Source organism: Pseudophryne corroboree, chromosome 1 (genome assembly GCF_028390025.1).
Source record: "Pseudophryne corroboree isolate aPseCor3 chromosome 1, aPseCor3.hap2, whole genome shotgun sequence".
In the NCBI taxonomy this organism is placed as follows: Eukaryota; Metazoa; Chordata; class Amphibia; order Anura; family Myobatrachidae; genus Pseudophryne; species Pseudophryne corroboree.
In genome coordinates this window covers 693,354,824-693,373,707 of record NC_086444.1, presented here as the reverse complement: position 1 = coordinate 693,373,707, position 18,884 = coordinate 693,354,824, and the positions used below count along the sequence as shown (strand labels likewise).

General features: G+C 45.5%; 1 protein-coding gene across 2 annotated transcripts in view; it reads right to left on the bottom strand.

Annotated features, from left to right (window-relative positions):
• Positions 1 to 492: 492 nt before the first annotated feature.
• The window catches only part of PLEKHJ1 (pleckstrin homology domain containing J1), an 81,605-nt gene continuing 63,213 nt past the window's right edge, over positions 493 to 18,884 (bottom strand). For both annotated transcript variants that reach the window (XM_063914789.1, XM_063914791.1), the window contains exons 4-6: positions 14,848 to 14,938; positions 1,129 to 1,192; positions 493 to 1,047 (exon numbers count right to left, since the gene is read on the bottom strand). In XM_063914789.1, the coding sequence (XP_063770859.1) occupies positions 982 to 1,047; positions 1,129 to 1,192; positions 14,848 to 14,938 (221 nt within the window). In that variant the 3' untranslated portion in view covers positions 493 to 981. The remainder of the gene's footprint in view (positions 1,048 to 1,128; positions 1,193 to 14,847; positions 14,939 to 18,884) is intronic.

Here is an 18,884-nt window from a genome sequence, read left to right as displayed (position 1 = left end):
GTACACACACAGCGACGGGCCAATATATCGTTAGATATATTGGCTGTCGGCTGTGCTGCGCGGCCGACGCGATACGTCTGAACGACGGAGTTCACAGACGTATCGCCCGTACACACTGGCCGACGGTCCCACGATGTATCGGCCGTTCAAGAGAACGGCCGATACATCGACCAGTGTGTACGGGCCTTTAGGAGCCGATTGGCTGTTACTTTATCTCCAGCGACTCTATCTCTATCCAATGCTTAGTAAATAGACCCCTTAGTGTTCTAAAGGCAGCTGCCAAATAAGCATTATCAGTGTAAAATCAGGTAACAACTGCAGATGCATCAGCTCCCTGAGATCTCTATGCAGAGACTAAAATATTTATTGTCTTAAAATGTATATCAAGAAAGTTTAGCAAATAATATTGGATATTACACTTTTGTGCTATAACGTAATATGTTGCTGACCAAATATGAAAACAGAAAATAAAAACAACTGAAACAGCCAATGAAGTAAGTAGTTATGTAAGGAAAAAACAAACTTGTAATGCTTGAACCATGTGATTACAATATTGATGTGAGCCAGGAAATTCAATATCAAGATTCTCACAAATACAGTACAACAGATGAATCATTTAAGTTTCCTCACAGGTAAACTAAAGGCCACTAATTGAAAGTTACAAAGCAGTTTTGTCTTTACTCCAACTCTATCAGACCATTTTATACGCCCACACGTCGTTAACATGTTTTTTTTTTTTTTTTAAGACAAATGGATTTACTACTCCACCACCATTATTGCTGATTATATCTTTATCAGAATCTACCTGACTTCATGATGGAGACTATGATAACATGGCTTTGAAGATTTAAGAATCCATGTAGTTCCATTTTGAGGTAACGCATCAGACGGAGTCAGTCTATCCAATAAACCTGGTTTTATGGAGAAAGGTCAGGCTTGACAAAAGTCACACTGGGCAAATAAAGTAAGAATTACTGTACTTTAGGTATCCGGGGGTTCTAGCTGAAATCGAGATTCATCAGATATCCCATACTGCTCCAAAGGGTCCTATGTGCACATACGAGCAGGGTAAGTATGAGAACCGTGCATGAAGCGTAGAACAGTGCAAACCTCACTCCCAAAACTCACCTTCCCAGTCATTTTTAGTATTTCGTTCCTATAAAAAAGGAGACTTCTCCTCATGAACTCGTAGCTGAAACACAAATGCACACGCTCAGCACACTATATGCCCACTGTACTAACAAGAAAACAATGTACTGGCTTCATCATTAAAGAAACGATTTAGTTGATACCCATTAGTTGGCTTATGTCAATGCTTGCATACATGTAGAGATAGTGAAGGTAGAATATCTCATGGGTACAGGTGTACCGGAAATATTAATATAGATTTTCCAACCTTGTGATCATTTTTTTATTTATTTGTCCCAATAAAGAAAAGCAGATAACATTTCTCGTATATCGGGGGTAATTCCGAGTTGATCGCAGCAGGAAATTTGTTAGCAGTTGGGCAAAACCATGTGCACTGCAGGTGTGGCAGATAGAACATTTGCAGAGAGAGTAAAGGCCCATACACACTTGACGATAAAATGAGCGACGTCGTTCATTTCAGCCCTCATCAACGACGTCGCTCATTATATCGTCAAGTGTGTATGCATCCGACCGATGCGCGGCCCCGCGGGACGTTAACGACCCTCGCTTATCTGTGGAGCATGTGTGCTCAATTTCCACTATGGTCGTTACCGACCAGAGACGTCGTTGAATATGTATGGTGTGAACGACCAACGACCAAGCCACTGTTCACCAGCCCTGTTCCCAGCTCATTATTTTAATAAACTGTTCAGCTTGGATGCTTCAACGATGAATGGTCTTTGGTCGTTGGTAGTGTGTATGCTCATGTCGTTTGCTCAGCTGTTCGGAAGTCGCTAACGACGTGTGCATCATCAAGTGTGTATGGGCCTTTAGATTTGGGTGGGTTATTTTGTTTCTGTACAGGGTAAATACTGGCTGCTTTATTTTTACACTGCAATTTAGATTTCAGTTTGAACACACCCAACCCGAATCTAACTCTCTCTGCACATGTTATATCTGCCACACCTGCAATGCAAATGGTTTTGCTCAACTGCTAACAAATTTGCTGCTGCGATCAACTCGGAATTACCCCCATCATTCTATAGTTACCGTGATGCGTTTCACAGAACACAGTCTGCTTCATCAGACTGAAAAAGAATTTCATTATGATTACTACACTTTTACTTGGGAGTTTTTTTTCCAATATTTTAAACTTTTAAAATGTAGTTGATCTCCAATCTGAAGTGGGCTGTAACCTGCAAAATGCATAATGGAAACTACTGAATAATAAAATGCCATTAGCTTTTATATTGGACAAATTAGTGGGGGGGGGGAAATAGGATTTCGTACTTACCAGGTAAATCCTTTTCTTTGAATCCATAGGGGGCACTGGAGTAGTCTTGGGTTATGAACTGGGCGTAGCCGGAAATGGCACATATTTAAATATTTAAATTAGTAACTGGCCATCCCCTCCATAATCCCATAGAGCCTTCAGTATTTTTACTGGGCCGAACAGGAGTGATAGAGAGGATGAACCATAGAGAATTACATATAACATTATATGCACCTATAACATTATAATATAATGGTCAACCCTAAAGTTGACACATAACGGAACTGATAACAAATCAGTTGATACCATAACATCGAATGCATTGGTGATGAAGTGTTACCATAAGATCCACAGACCTTACCACAAGACAGGTAAACTGCTCTGGGTGGGCGTCCAGTGCCCCCTATGGATTCAAAGAAAAGGATTTACCTGGTAAGTACCAAAATCCTATTTTCTTTTTCATCCACTAGGGGTCACTGGAGTACTCTTGGGACGTACCAAAGTTTCCCCCTTGGGCGGGAGAGCAGTTTGGCACCTGTAATACTAGACGGCCAAAGCTAAATGCTGATGCCGCAAACGTAGCCAACCTGTAAAAGCGCACCAACATGCGCACTGATGGTCATGCACTGATGACCATGTAGCAGCTCGTCTACGCTGTTTCGTAGAAACTCCACGACCTGCTGCTCCTGACGTTCCCAAAGAACGTATGGAATGGTCTGACACCGATGTAGGCGGTTGAAGCCCGCTTATGACGTTCACTAGAACGTTTGGAATGGTCTGACCTCGATGTAGGCGTTGTAGCCTATTATGAAGCTAAGCCTGACGTATGACATAAGGACTGCTTGGAAGCTTGTAAAGCCATCTTCACTACATTATAGAGAACAATGTGTCTGTTCTACGTACAATTGTTTGGGTTACATAAACGCGTAGTGCGCGTACCACATTCAAAGTAACTTAAGTTCTCGAACATATTGATAACAGAGGAACTACATTAATTAGTTGATGCGTGACATTATACGATCTTTGACTGGAACACGGAATTTGTGCGAAGTTCCGCCCTATGACCATAAAACACCAGATTTGGGGCCTTGACATGCAAGCCACCCTATGTTAAAAACACGCCTTGCTGAGAGGCTAAGGCTAAGAGAAAAGTGTTTACCAATTGATAAACGTAACATCCACTTGTTGTAAGAATTCAACAAATGAAGACTGTAAATAAAAAACCTAAAACCAGATCACGTCCCCTGGCGCTGTAGGTGGTAAAACCAGATCACGTCCCATGGCGCTGTATGTGGTATAAATGGAGGTCGTCTGAGGACACCGTGCAGGAAAGTGTGTACAATCGGCAAAGGAGCCAAACACCTTTGCAGGTAAATTGACATGCAGAGACCTGCACCTTGAGTGTAGAATATAATCCTTCACCAAACCCAGTCTGTAAAAATATTAAAAGACGGGATAACTTGAAAATGATGTTGGAAACTTCTGAGCGTCACACCAACCTATAGAGGCACGCTAAACCTTGTGATAATGAGCTGCCGTACTGGCTTCCCAGCCCCTAACATGGTTTTTATACCAGATTCTGGAATGCCCTCCGTTCTTGAGAGCGCTTTGAACAGCCACCCCGTGAAACACTGCCGCGCTAAAACGGGGTAAAAGAACTGACCCTAGTGGGATAGGTCTGGACGTGGCGAGAGCGGTGAAGGATCGGCTGCGAGTAGTTCGCGGAGATCCAAGAATCATGGCCTCCGAGGCCAATGTGGCGCCACTAGTATGACTGTCATGGAGTCTTGTATGATCCATTTTAGTACCCGAGGAAGCAGCGTAACCGTTGTAACAGATTCACAATGCTGTACAGCCACGCGATCGTGAGAGCATCAGAGCATCTACAGCTGCTGCCTTCGGGGCCCTTGTACTGGACACATACTGGGATGGACACATACTTGGATGTTTTTTTTTTTTATTTGTTTTTGCGAGATGCCAATAGATACCCCTGTGGGTAACTCCACCGCTGGACCGACATCTGGAACACTTAAGAATTCAATGCTCAGTGTCCTGGAATAAGCTGCCTTCCAGCTGTTCACTCCCAGAATGAACATGGAGCAACTTGCCGCATGGTCATGCGACTTCGATTCCGTCCTTGATCGGTGATGTATGTGATCGCCGTTGTGTTGTCTGACCGCACTTGGACAGTCTGAGAACGGAGCATGTGGCCCGCTTGCCGCAGCGCGTTTGACCGAAATCTCCGTGATTTGTGAAGTTATTCATTTTTGGGACCCCAGGTCCCCAACCTCTGAGACTCGCGTTCATATTTAGAATTATCCAATTCCAGACGCCGAACATTGTCCCTGCGGTAAAATTATGTACTTGGAGCCACTAGAGTAGTGAAACTCTGGCCCTTAGAGACAACCGTACTATTTGATGAACTTGTAGGAGCGTGCAAGAACTTCCAGGTGAAAATTACCTGAGTGACTCCTTGCGAAGTAGAGTGCATCGAAAGACGTCACTCTCCTTACCAATAGGCAAAAGGCCAACCGGATCAAGACTGTCCGTGGCTTGCGTACGAACTGTACGTGATGACGAACAGTTTGTGTGGTATGTTCAGGCAGGTAAATCGTGTAATCACGGAATTATCCCTATGCATGAGTCCGTTGTTACGGAATGAGGCTTGATATCTCTAGGTTAACAATCTAACCGTGCTGAACGACACCCTTGTACGTTAGTAAGGGCCGTTGCATGACGAAGTTTTGAGACGGAGCTTTAATGAGCAGATCTGCAAAACACTGAACTGTTATCACTTCCAGGGATGAGCTATCACGATAGCCATTACTTGTGACAACCCTAGGCGCCATACAAAGCCAAAACGGTAGCGCTCGAAAGCAAGAATGGTTTTTACTGCCAACTTAAGTAGGCCTGATGCGTCTAAGTACCTATTCTTGTTGAAATCCAGAATCACTGTGATTTTCAATCTGTAGTCATCAACTGCAGGTATTCATGAATGTGTAGTATAAGCGACGCTGTGATTGACCTGAAGGGTCAGTATCGGACTGACAGATTCAGCCAGCTTTGGAACTACCCCAAACTGGAATAATGACCGTGGCTCAGTTGTTGACTGCAGTCAAAGTGCTCAATCTACTAGAGCTTGTATGGCGGTGTGCAGAACCGCGATTTTATCTTCTGACCCAGGCAGATCTTGCAAATTGCAATGGTGGAAAACAATCAACCTTTGTCTGATAAACTGCGAACCCAAAAATTGCAGATCCCCCAACTGTGGATGCCCACAACTGACGATCGGCGATGGCCTGGAAACTCATTCTAGCCCTGGCTTTTCAGTGGCTTAGCTGTAAACGCCACTGAAACCCTGGTTAAAGATGCCTGGAAGTAGGTGGCAGCCTTTAACCGTATATTGACGACAATCAGACAATTAGAGGTTATCGAAACCACGTTCACTACCACCTGACCCGTCTGTGGCTGTTCCTGTAGCACGGCCCCGAAAGGACAGAGATGTAAAAACTATATCCTGAATCTATTTATTTAGGAATTTGTCCAAGACAGGACGAAACATGTGGGCAGCGTAAGGTAATGTTTCTATTCTCGTTTAGAAACGGACACCGTCCTGTTAAGCACGTAGCGAAAAAAACACACGTCGTGCCGCACTAGTGAAACTGAAAAGCGAGAACTAAACTGGCTGACATCCACAGAAACTGTCCCTAGATATTGAGCAGATTCACAAGTGTGATCAGCGAGAAGCGTAAGGTGTGCTTCTTGTAGGGCAAACGTGAACTGTTTTGCCATGCAACCACTGCCCTGTTAAGCCGAAAGCGGGCCCAAACCAGGTTAAACAACAGCCCTACTGCTGTATACTGTAGGACACACTGCGACAGGTATCTCTGAAACTGTCAAATTAGAAAACAATAATAACAATTGTTCAGTCAGTATATACGCCAGCCTCCCCCAACGAGGAACGGCAATAGTGCGTATGTGCTATGTCTTAGCCTTACTCCTTATGTACACGGACAAACAAGTACAGAAGGATAGACCAGTACCGTGACTTAGTACCACGTAAATAAAGTGTGTATAAATCTACATTACAACACACGTGTTCATCTTGTGCTGTACAAAAGCAAGAAAATAAAATTCCTAACAACACCCCGGCTCCTCTAAAGGCCGAGTGTTGTAGGGCAGCAACTTCCTGGGAAGAACCAGGAAGTAATGTTAAAATGGTGTCCGGCCATGTGCTTGCTTAGTGCAAGAATATATATATATGTACGGGAAAGATATCAGCGCCACGGATGCAGTATCTAATATGTGTAAAACTAGGATGGGAACCTTGCAAAAATTGTATAATAACTGCTTGTTATGTTGGCACTCCCTTTTGTTAAATCAGGGTGTCAGCTCATTTACCTCAGATGAATATAGGTATTGGTATCTTTACCTATGAAAGTGGTTATGTGGACAAAGGATGAGGTGGTAAAGAGCAACCAACGGTGCCAAATGATACTTAAAAGCAGAATGGTAATATAAAAAGAGTGTACAAATTTATTGCAATGAAACGCACTACACAAAAATGGTTGTAAAAACACACAAGCTCATATAAAAGGATATATATATGACCCAAAAAATACAAAGTTAAAAAATAAAAAATTTAAAAATTAAAACAGATCATAGTATCATAGAACTTAAAAACCTTTGGAGTGTCACTTTAGTATATCGGATAAAAAAATATACTAAAAAAAGTTTCTAAAAGCCATAAAAGAATATAAGGCATTCATAAGGATATAAAAGAGGAATCAAATAGCTTAACTTATTGATGAGGTTAGACCAAAGAGAAGGTGCTTCTCTTTGGTCTAACCTCATCAATAAGTTAAGCTATTTGATTCCTCTTTTATATCGTTATGAATGCCTTATATTCTTTTATGGCTTTTAGAAACTTTTAGAAACTTTTTCTAGTATATTTTTTTATCCGATATACTAAAGTGACACTCCAAAGGTTTTTAAGTTCTATGATACTATGCTCTGTTTTAATTTTTAAATTTTTTATTTTTTAACTTTGTATTTTTTGGGTCATATATATATCCTTTTATATGAGCTTGTGTGTTTTTACAACCATTTTTGTGTAGTGCGTTTCATTGCAATAAATTTGTACACTCTTTTTATATTACCATTCTGCTTTTAAGTATCATTTGGCACCGTTGGTCGCTCTTTACCACCTCATCCTTTGTCTCTCTCTCTATATATATATATATATATATATATATATATATATATATATATATATATATATATATATATATATATACATACATACATACATACATATATATATATATATACATACATACATACATATACACACACATATATATATATATATATATATATATATATATATATATATATATATATATACACACACATAGATATATACACATAGATATATAGTAATACATGCACATGTATATACACAGACACTGTATACTATCAGTGTGTAAACACACAAACACATATACACACACACACACACACACACATACATATAATAAGAATTTACTCACCGGTAATTCTATTTCTCGTAGTCCGTAGTGGATGCTGGGGACTCCGTCAGGACCATGGGGAATAGCGGCTCCGCAGGAGACAGGGCACAAAATTTAAAAGTTTGACCACTAGGTGGTGTGTACTGGCTCCTCCCCCCATGACCCTCCTCCAAGCCTCAGTTAGGATACTGTGCCCGGACGAGCATACACAATAAGGAAGGATTTTGAATCCCGGGTAAGACTCATACCAGCCACACCAATCACACCGTATAACCTGTGATCTGAACCCAGTTAACAGCATGATAACAGAGGAGCCTCTGAAAAGATGGCTCACAACAATAAACAACCCGATTTTTTTGTAACAATAACTATGTACAAGTATTGCAGACAATCCGCACTTGGGATGGGCGCCCAGCATCCACTACGGACTACGAGAAATAGAATTACCGGTGAGTAAATTCTTATTTTCTCTGATGTCCTAGTGGATGCTGGGGACTCCGTCAGGACCATGGGGATTATACCAAAGCTCCCAAACGGGCGGGAGAGTGCGGATGACTCTGCAGCACCGAATGAGAGAACTCCAGGTCCTCCTTAGCCAGGGTATCAAATTTGTAGAATTTTACAAACGTGTTCTCCCCTGACCACGTAGCTGCTCGGCAGAGTTGTAATGCCGAGACCCCTCGGGCAGCCGCCCAAGATGAGCCCACCTTCCTTGTGGAGTGGGCATTGACAGATTTAGGCTGTGGCAGGCCTGCCACAGAATGTGCCAGTTGAATTGTGCTACAAATCCAACGAGCAATCGTCTGCTTAGAAGCAGGAGCACCCAGCTTGTTGGGTGCATACAGTATAAACAGCGAGTCAGATTTTCTGACTCCAGCCGTCCTTGAAATATATATTTTCAATGCTCTGACAACGTCCAGCAACTTGGAATCCTCCAAATCGCTAGTAGCCGCAGGCACCACAATAGGCTGGTTCAGGTGAAACGCTGATACCACCTTAGGCAGAAAATGAGGACGCGTCCTCAATTCTGCCCTGTCCGAATGGAAAATCAGATATGGGCTTTTATACGATAAAGCCGCCAATTCCGACACTCTCCTGGCTGAAACCAGGGCCAGTAGCATGGTTACTTTCCATGTAAGATATTTCAAATCTACCGATTTGAGTGGCTCAAACCAATGGGATTTGAGAAAATCCAAAACTACATTGAGATCCACACGGTGCCACTGGGGGCACAACCGGGGGCTGTATATGTAGTACTCCTTTTACAAAAGTCTGGACTTCAGGAACTGAAGCCAATTCTTTCTGGAAGAAAATCGACAGGGCCGAAATTTGAACCTTAATGGACCCTAATTTGAGGCCCATAGATAATCCTGTTTGCAGGAAATGTAGGAATCGACCCAGTTGAAATTCCTCTGTCGGGGCCTTCCTGGCCTCACACCATGCAACATATTTTCTCCAAATGCGGTGATAATGTTGTGCAGTCACCTCCTTCCTGGCTTTGACCAGGGTAGAGATGACCTCTTCCGGAATGCCTTTTTCCCTTAGGATCCGGCGTTCAACCGCCATGCCGTCAAACGCAGCCGCGGTAAGTCTTGGAATAGACACGGTCCCTGCTGAAGCAGATCCCTTCTTAGAGGTAGAGGCCACGGATCTTCCGTGAGCATCTCCTGAAGTTCCGGGTACCAAGTCCTTCTTGGCCAGTCCGGAGCCACTAGTATCGTTCTTACTCCCATTTGCCGTATAATTCTCAGTACCTTGGGTATGAGAGGCAGAGGAGGGAACACATACACTGACTGGTACACCCGTGGTGTTACCAGAGCGTCCACAGCTATTGCCTGAGGGTCTCTTGACCTGGCGCAATACCTGTCCAGTTTTTTGTTGAGGCGGGACGCCATCATGTCCACCATTGGTCTTTCCCAATGGACTACAATCATGTGGAAGACTTCTGGATGAAGTCCCCACTCTCCCGGGTGAAGATCGTGTCTGCTGAGGAAGTCTGCTTCCCAGTTGTCCACTCCCGGGATGAACACTGCTGACAGTGCTATCACATGATTTTCCGCCCAGCGAAGAATCCTTGCAGCTTCTGCCATTGCCCTCCTGCTTCTTGTGCCGCCCTGTCTGTTTACGTGGGCGACTGCCGTGATGTTGTCCGACTGGATCAACACCGGCTGACCCTGAAGCAGAGGTTTTGCCAGGCTTAGAGCATTGTAGATTGCTCTTAGTTCCAGTATATTTATGTGAGAGACGTTTCCAGGCTTGACCACACGCCCTGGAAGTTTCTTCCTTGTGTGACCGCTCCCCAGCCTCTCAGGCTGGCATCCGTGGTCACTAGGACCCAGTTCTGTATGCCGAATCTGCGGCCCTCTAACAGATGAGCACTCTGCAACCACCCTAGCAGAGAGACCCTTGTCGACAATTTTATCCGCTGATGCATCTGCAGATGCGATCCGGACCATTTGTCTAGCAGATCCCACTGAAAAATTCGTGCATGGAATCTGCCGAATGGAATCGCTTCGTAAGAAGCCACCATTTTCGAAGAAGGATCATCATTTCGGCCATTACCTTGGTAAAGACCCTGGGTGCCGTGGACAATCCAAACGGCAGCGTCTGAAACTGATGACAGTTTTGTACCACGAACCTGAGGTACCCTTGGTGTGAAGGGCAAATTGGGACATGAAGGTAAGCATCCTTGATGTCCAAGGACACCATAAAATCCCCTTCTTCCAGATTCGCTATCACTGCTCTGAGTGACTCCATCTTGAACTTGAATTTTTGTATGTACAGGTTCAGAGATTTCAGATTTAGAATAGGTCTTACCGAGCCGTCCGGCTTCGGTACCACAAATAGCGTGGAGTAATACCCCTTTCCCTGTTGTAGAAGGGGTACCTTGATTATCACCTGCTGAGAATACAGCTTGTGAATGGCTTCCAATACCGTCGCCCTGTCTGAGGGAGACGTTGGCAAAAGCAGATTTTAGGAACCGGCGAGGGGGGAGACTTCTCGAATTCCAACCTGTAACCCTGAGATACTACCTGCAGGATCCAGGGGTCCACCTGCGAGTGAGCCCACTGTGCGCTGAAATTCTTGAGGCGACCCCCCACCGCCCCTGAGTCCGCTTGTAAGGTCCCAGCGTCATGCTGAGGCCTTTGCAGAAGCCGGGGAGGACTTCTGCTCCTGGGAAGGGGCTGCTTGCTGCAATCTCTTACCCTTTCCTTTGACTCGGGGCAAATATTGGAATCCGCATCGCCTGACCACTGTCGTGTCCATAGACTTCTTCTGGCAGATATGGACATCGCACTTACTCTTGATGCCAGAGTGCAGATATCCCTCTGTGCATCTCGCATATAAAGGAATGCATCCTTTCATTGCTCTATAGTCAATAAAATACTGTCCCTATCCAGGGTATCAATATTTTCAGTCAGGGAATCCGACCAAGCCACCCCAGCACTGCACATCCAGGCTGAGGCGATTGCTGGTCGCAGTATAACACCAGTATGTGTGTATATACTTTTTAGAGTATTTTCCAGCCTCCTATCAGCTGGATCCTTGAGGGCGGCCGTATCAGGAGACGGTAACGCCACTTGTTTGGATAAACATGTGAGCGCCTTGTCCACCCTAGGGGGTGTTTCCCAGCGCGCCCTAACCTCTGGCGGGAAAGGGTATAACGCCAATAACTTCTTTGAAATTAGCAGTTTTTTTATCAGGGGTAACCCACGCTTCATCACACACGTCATTCAATTCCTCTGATTCAGGAAAAACTACAGGTAGTTTTTTTCAGACCCCACATAATACCCCTTTTTGTGGTACTTGCAGTATCAGAGATATGCAAAGCCTCCTTCATTGCCGTGATCATATAACGTGTGGCCCTACTGGAAAATACGTTCGTTTCTTCACCGTCGACACTAGATTCGGTGTCCGTGTCTGGGTCTGTGTCGACCGACTGAGGCAAAGGGCGTTTTACAGCCCCTGACGGTGTTTGAGACGCCTGTACAGGTACTAACTGGTTTGCCGGTCGTCTCATGTCGTCAACCGACTTTTGCAGCGTGCTGACATTATCACGTAATTCCATAAACAAAGCCATCCATTCCGGTGTCGACTCCCTAGGGGGTGACATCACCATTACCGGCAATTGCTCCGCCTCCACACCAACATCGTCCTCATACATGTCGACACACACGTACCGACACACAGCAGACACACAGGGAATGCTCTGATAGAAGACAGGACCCCACTAGCCCTTTGGGGAGACAGAGGGAGAGTTTGCCAGCACACACCAAAGCGCTATAATTATATAGGAACAACCTTATATAAGTGTTGTTTCCTTATAGCTGCTTAAATATATATAATATCGCCAAAAAATGCCCCCCCTCTCTGTTTTTTACCCTGTTTCTGTAGTGCAGTGGAGAGCCTGGGAGCCTTCCTAGCAGCGGAGCTGTGTAGGAAAATGGCGCTGTGTGCTGAGGAGATAGGCCCCGCCCCCTATTCCGGCGGGCTCTTCTCCCGGTTTTTCTGAGACCTGGCAGGGGTGAAATACATCCATATAGCCTCATGGACTATATGTGATGTATTCTTTTTAGCCAGAAAGGTATTAACATTGCTGCCCAGGGCGCCCCCCCCAGCGCCCTGCACCCTCAGTGACCGCCGGTGTGAAGTGTGCCTGAGCGCAATGGCGCACAGCTGCAGTGCTGTTTCATGAAGACTGAAAAGCCTTCAGCCGCCGGTTTCTGGACCTCTTCTTACTTCGGCATCTGCAAGGGGGTCGGCGGCGCAGCTCCGGTGACCCATCCAGGCTGTACCTGTGATCGTCCCTCTGGAGCTAGTGTCCAGTAGCCTAAGAAGCAAATCCATCCTGCACGCAGGTGAGTTCACTTCTTCTCCCCTAGGTCCCTCGTTGCAGTGAGCCTGTTGCCAGCAGGACTCACTGAAAATAATAAAACTTTTACTCTAAGCAGCTCTTTATGAGAGCCACCTAGATTGCACCCTGCTCGGACGGGCACAAAAACCTAACTGAGGCTTGGAGGAGGGTCATGGGGGGAGGAGCCAGTACACACCACCTAGTGGTCAAACTTTTAAATTTTGTGCCCTGTCTCCTGCGGAGCCGCTATTCCCCATGGTCCTGACGGAGTCCCCAGCATCCACTAGGACGTCAGAGAAATAAATATATATATATATATATATATATATAACAGTTATATTGTATATGTAACAGACTCTGATATTGGCCACAGGCTTAAAATTCCTGATGATTTTGCTGCCTAAACGCAGCTTAGTTATTGGGGCCTCCCTGCGGGCTTCCTCCCCCCCTCTCTCTCCTGCAGAAGAGTCTTATTTGCAGGTGCAGCCTTTATTATGGCTGCCGATTTCCCCCACACTGCTCCCCCCCCGTTGTTCAGCAGACGGGAGACGGGGAGTGCAAGTCTTACCGCGGCCGTGTGAAGGACTGCACGTCGGAGATAGGTGAGCGGCTGCCAGAGCGGGCCGCGGCAGCAGCTGTCCGCGGTCAGCTCGGCCACACACCCCATCAGAGCCGTACCAGGGTAGGGAGGAGGACGGATTGCGCGGACACTGGCGAGACGGGAAGCGGCGAGCGTTCCGGCGGTAATGGCGGGAGCTGCTCGCTAGCTACACCTGCAAGTGTCCAGCGGCGCCGGGTGACCCAGGAAGCGTCGAGCGGCCTGCGCAGTGCCGGGGTTCGCTCGCCCTGTGCAAGTGGAGAATTATCAAGGGGTTTTACTAGTGGCAGGCAGCAGGGGAACGCCATTAAAGTATATAAATACACACAGTCCCCACATAATGGGCGGCAGCGTGAGCTGACCGCCCGCAATAGACAGAAAAAAAATAAGTAAGTGAGCGCCGGCAGTGAGAGCTGCCTACCGCTCAGTACCTGTACCACCTGCGGAGGCCATGACGGGACCTTTCTGTAAGCGCCGTCCTGCGTCCTTGTGCAGCCCGTGGCTGCGATCAGCTGCGCTGATTTTAGTCAATGGCGGGGCCCTTTGTATGAGCGCCGGCAGACCATCTGCTGCTAATGCAGCACCAATGATCCCTAACCCGAACTTCTCTGATAAGTTGGGAAGGGATCAGGTAGAAAAACCAAAAATAATCTTGTTTGAAATAATCTTGCTTATAGAATCGCAGGACATTCAGTCCTCAGTACCTTCCGCTAGAGGCACAGAAAAATACTGAAGGCTCTATGGGATTATGGAGGGGATGGCCAGTTACTAATTTAAATATTTAAATATGTGCCATTTCCGGCTACGCCCAGTCCATAACCGAAGAGTACTCCAGTGACCCCTAGTGGATGAAAAAGAAATCAACAACTATCACAAGGTTGGAAAATATTTATTGATATTTGAAAAACAGAAGATAATACCCCATTTACACCGCCACTAAAAACCTGGGTTACTGCCATGATAACCCGGGAGTGGCTCGTGTATAAGGGTTAACCTGGGTCCTGTTACCCGGGAATCCAACACGGTTAGCTTGCAGTGTTGATCCCAGGAAGGACCCAGGTCGCAGTGCAGTGTAAACGAGTTAGCCGGGTCGATGCGACCCAAGACCTGTTCACTGCATAGAGAAGAGGTGGCGCTTTGAGAGCATTTAATCTCCAAGTGCAGTCTCCACACATGTCAGTGGTGACATCACAAACCCGACAATATGCTGGGTTGGGCCGCTGTCTGAAAATGGACTCTTGATGGTTCGCACCTGGGAAGCACCCATCATTTTCCATATATTACCAGACATATACACAAGTGGTAACTTCATTTTCAAGTATTATATATTAATACTATGACTGTTTAAAAGTTCATTTGCTGGGGGGGGGGGGGGGGATTCATTTATTTATTATGTAATAATTTGCACCAATCCTCTTGAGCACCTGGTTGGTTTATAAAAATTACTATTATTGGAACTTACCTCGCATTAGTCAGTGCTTCCACCCACTCTTCGCACTGTTCTCGACTGTTGCATTCAAAAATGTACTTTCTGTCTGGCTCATCGATAAAGTCTGACAACAGAAACAGCTGTAAAAACTATCCTTGCAAATGCCAAAGCAAATAAATTATGTTTCAAGAGCAAGGTTAAACTAAGCAATCACCAGTAATCAGTGTGGACAATTCTGTGCTTTACAGACTGTGTAAAAATATCGACAATGTACAGATGTGTCCTCATATCTTGCCTCAATATGCCATGCAGTGGGAGATGCCTGGCATGACTGAGCGGACAGGTCTTGTGGAACTCAGCGTTGGGAGTCTTTAACGAAAATGTGTCTTATTCGCATCGCTATGAGAATAGGAAGCACAAGCAGCATATGCTGATTAAAATTATATGCAGCATGCCTATAATCTCTGTGCGCATGCGGCTGTAACTATACGAAATGCTATGTTAGTGTTTACTAGGAAAACGCTGTAGCATATTTCGTATGCAGATACAGCCATGGTCGCATCACAGAATATAAGCATGCCACATATTTTACTTGTGCATCCTATTTGCATAGTGGAGCGAAAAACGCATTTTCATGGTAAAAGTCGCTCACTACTACCAAGTTACACCACGCATGGCGTGACTAAAAGGGCTTTTCAACGTACCAGGAGGCTAGATGTAAGTGGACACATCTGTATGTATGGTGTTCACCAATTTCTGTCTCCAATCAAAAAGTGATCAAACTCAGTAAATCAGGTTGTCTCACATGTTGGATTTCACTGACCAATCAGAAGGTGTAGATTACTAGAGTATGGTAACAATTAGCCAATTTGCGACAGTTACTAGTATTTTAATAGTAAAATACTAAAATATTAAAGTGGGTACTTTCATAGTTTGCAGATCTGGGGGTACATTTACTAATATGGGAGTTCTATTTAAGATGGGATGTTGCCCATAGCAACCAATCAGATTCCAGGTATTATCTTCTAGAAGGTGCTAGATAAATGATAAGTAGAAGCTGATTGGTTGCTATGGGCAACATCCCATCTTAAATAGAACTCCCATTTTAGTAAATTTACCCCCTGATCTTTGGATTAAAATGATCTGCAAATCACTGTAAAATATATCTGCAATGTATTTTCACATACTGGCGGATTGGAGAAATGTTAATATCAGGAAAAAAATAAGAATTTACTTACCGATAATTCTATTTCTCATAGTCCGTAGTGGATGCTGGGGACTCCGTCAGGACCATGGGGAATAGCGGGCTCCGCAGGAGACAGGGCACATCTAAAAAAGCTTTTAGGTCACATGGTGCGTACTGGCTCCTCCCCCTATGACCCTCCTCCAAGCCTCAGTTAGGTACTGTGCCCGGACGAGCGTACACAATAAGGAAGGATCTTGAATCCCGGGTAAGACTCATACCAGCCACACCAATCACACCATACAACTTGTGATCTGAACCCAGTTAACAGTATGATAACAAAACGAAGTAGCCTCTAAAAAGATGGCTCACAACAATAATAACCCGATTTTTGTAACAAAAACTATGTACAAGTATTGCAGACAATCCGCACTTGGGATGGGCGCCCAGCATCCACTACGGACTATGAGAAATAGAATTATCGGTAAGTAAATTCTTATTTTCTCTAACGTCCTAGTGGATGCTGGGGACTCCGTCAGGACCATGGGGATTATACCAAAGCTCCCAAACGGGCGGGAGAGTGCGGATGACTCTGCAGCACCGAATGAGAAAACTCCAGGTCCTCTGTAGCCAGAGTATCAAATTTGTAAAATTTTACAAACGTGTTCTCCCCTGACCACGTAGCTGCTCGGCAAAGTTGTAATGCCGAGACTCCTCGGGCAGCCGCCCAAGATGAGCCCACCTTCCTTGTGGAGTGGGCCTTTACAGATTTAGGCTGTGGCACGCCTGCCACAGAATGTGCAAGTTGGATTGTGCTACAGATCCAACGTGCAATCGTCTGTTTAGACGCAGGAGCACCCATCTTGTTGGGTGCATACAATGTAAACAACGAGTCAGTTTTTCTGACTCCAGCTGTCCTTGAAATATATATTTTTAATGCTCTGACAACGTCCAGTAACTTGGAGTCCTCCAAGTCGCTAGTAGCCGCAGGCACCACAATAGGCTGGTTTAAGTGAAATGCCGAAACCACCTTAGGGAGAAATTGAGGACGCGTCCTCAATTCTGCCCTGTCCGAATGGAATATCAGATATGGGCTCTTGTATGACAAAGCTGCCAACTCTGAAACTCTCCTGGCAGAAGCCAGGGCCAACAGCATGGTTACCTTCCATGTAAGGTATTTTAATTCTACCGATTTTAACGGCTCAAACCAATGAGATTTGAGAAAATTTAGAACCACGTTCAAATCCCACGGTGCCACTGGAGGCACTATTGGGGGTTGTATATGTAGTACACCTTTGACAAAAGTTTGTACTTCAGGCACTGACGCCAATTCCTTCTGGAAGAAAATTGATAAGGCCGAAATTTGAACTTTAATAGACCCCAATTTTAGGCCCATAGACAATCCTGCTTGCAGGAAATGTAAGAATCGACCCAATTGAAATTCTTCCGTTGGAGCCTTCTTGGCCTCACACCACGCAACATATTTTCGCCAAATGCGGTGATAATGTTGTACAGTCACTTCCTTCCTAGCCTTAATCAAGGTAGGAATAACTTCCTCTGGAATGCCCTTTTCTTTTAGAATCCGGCGTTCAACCGCCATGCCGTCAAACGCAGACGCGGTAAGTCTTGGAACATACAAGGTCCCTGCTGAAGCAGATCCCTTCTCAGAGGTAGAGGCCACGGATCCTCCGTGAGCATCTCTTGAAGTTCCGGATACCAAGTTCTCCTTGGCCAGTCCGGAGCCACCAGTATCGTTCTTACTCCTCTTTTCCGTATAATTCTCAGCACCTTTGGTATGAGAGGCAGAGGAGGGAACACATACACTGATTGGTACACCCACGGTGTTACCAGAGCGTCCACAGCTATTGCCTGAGGGTCTCTTGACCTGGCGCAATACCTGTCCAATTTTTTGTTGAGGCGAGACGCCATCATGTCTACCTTTGGTTTTTCCCAACGGTTCACAATCATGTGGAAAACTTCTGGATGAAGTCCCCACTCTCCCGGGTGAAGGTCGTGTCTGCTGAGGAAATCTGCTTCCCAGTTGTCCACTCCCGGGATGAACACTGCTGACAGTGCTATGACATGATTCTCCGCCCAGCGCAGAATCCTTGCCGCTTCTGCCATTGCACTCCTGCTTCTCGTGCCGCCTTGTCGGTTTACGTGGGCGACTGCCGTGATGTTGTCGGACTGGATCAACACCGGCTGACCCTGAAGCAGCGGTTTTGCCAGACTTAGAGCATTGTAGATCGCTCTTAGCTCCAGTATATTTATGTGAAGAGACGTCTCCAGGCTTGACCACACGCCCTGGAAATTTCTTCCCTTTGTGACTGCTCCCCAACCTCGTAGGCTGGCATCCGTAGTCACCAGGACCCAGTCCTGTATGCCGAATCTGCGGCCCACTAACAGATGGGCAGTCTGCAGCCACCACAGGAGAGACAACCTTGTTCTTGGTGACAGTGCTATCCGCTGATGCATGTGCAGATGCGATCCGGACCATTTGTCCAGCAGATCCCACTGAAATGTCCGTGCATGGAATCTGCCGAATGGAATCGCTTCGTACGAAGCCACCATCTTTCCCAGGACTCTTGTGCATTGATGTACTGACACCGTTCCTGGTTTTAGGAGGTTCCTGACAAGTTCGGATAACTCCCTTGCTTTTTCCTCCGGGAGAAACACCTTTTTCTGAACCGTGTCCAGAATCATTCCCAGGAACAGCAGACGAGTTGTCGGGGTCAATTGAGATTTTGGAAGATTCAGAATCCACCCGTGTTGCTGGAGCACTACCTGGGTTAGTGCTACACCGACTTCCAGCTGTTCTCTGGACTTTGCCCTTATCAGGAGATCGTCCAAGTAAGGGATAATTAATACGCCTTTTCTTCGTAGAAGA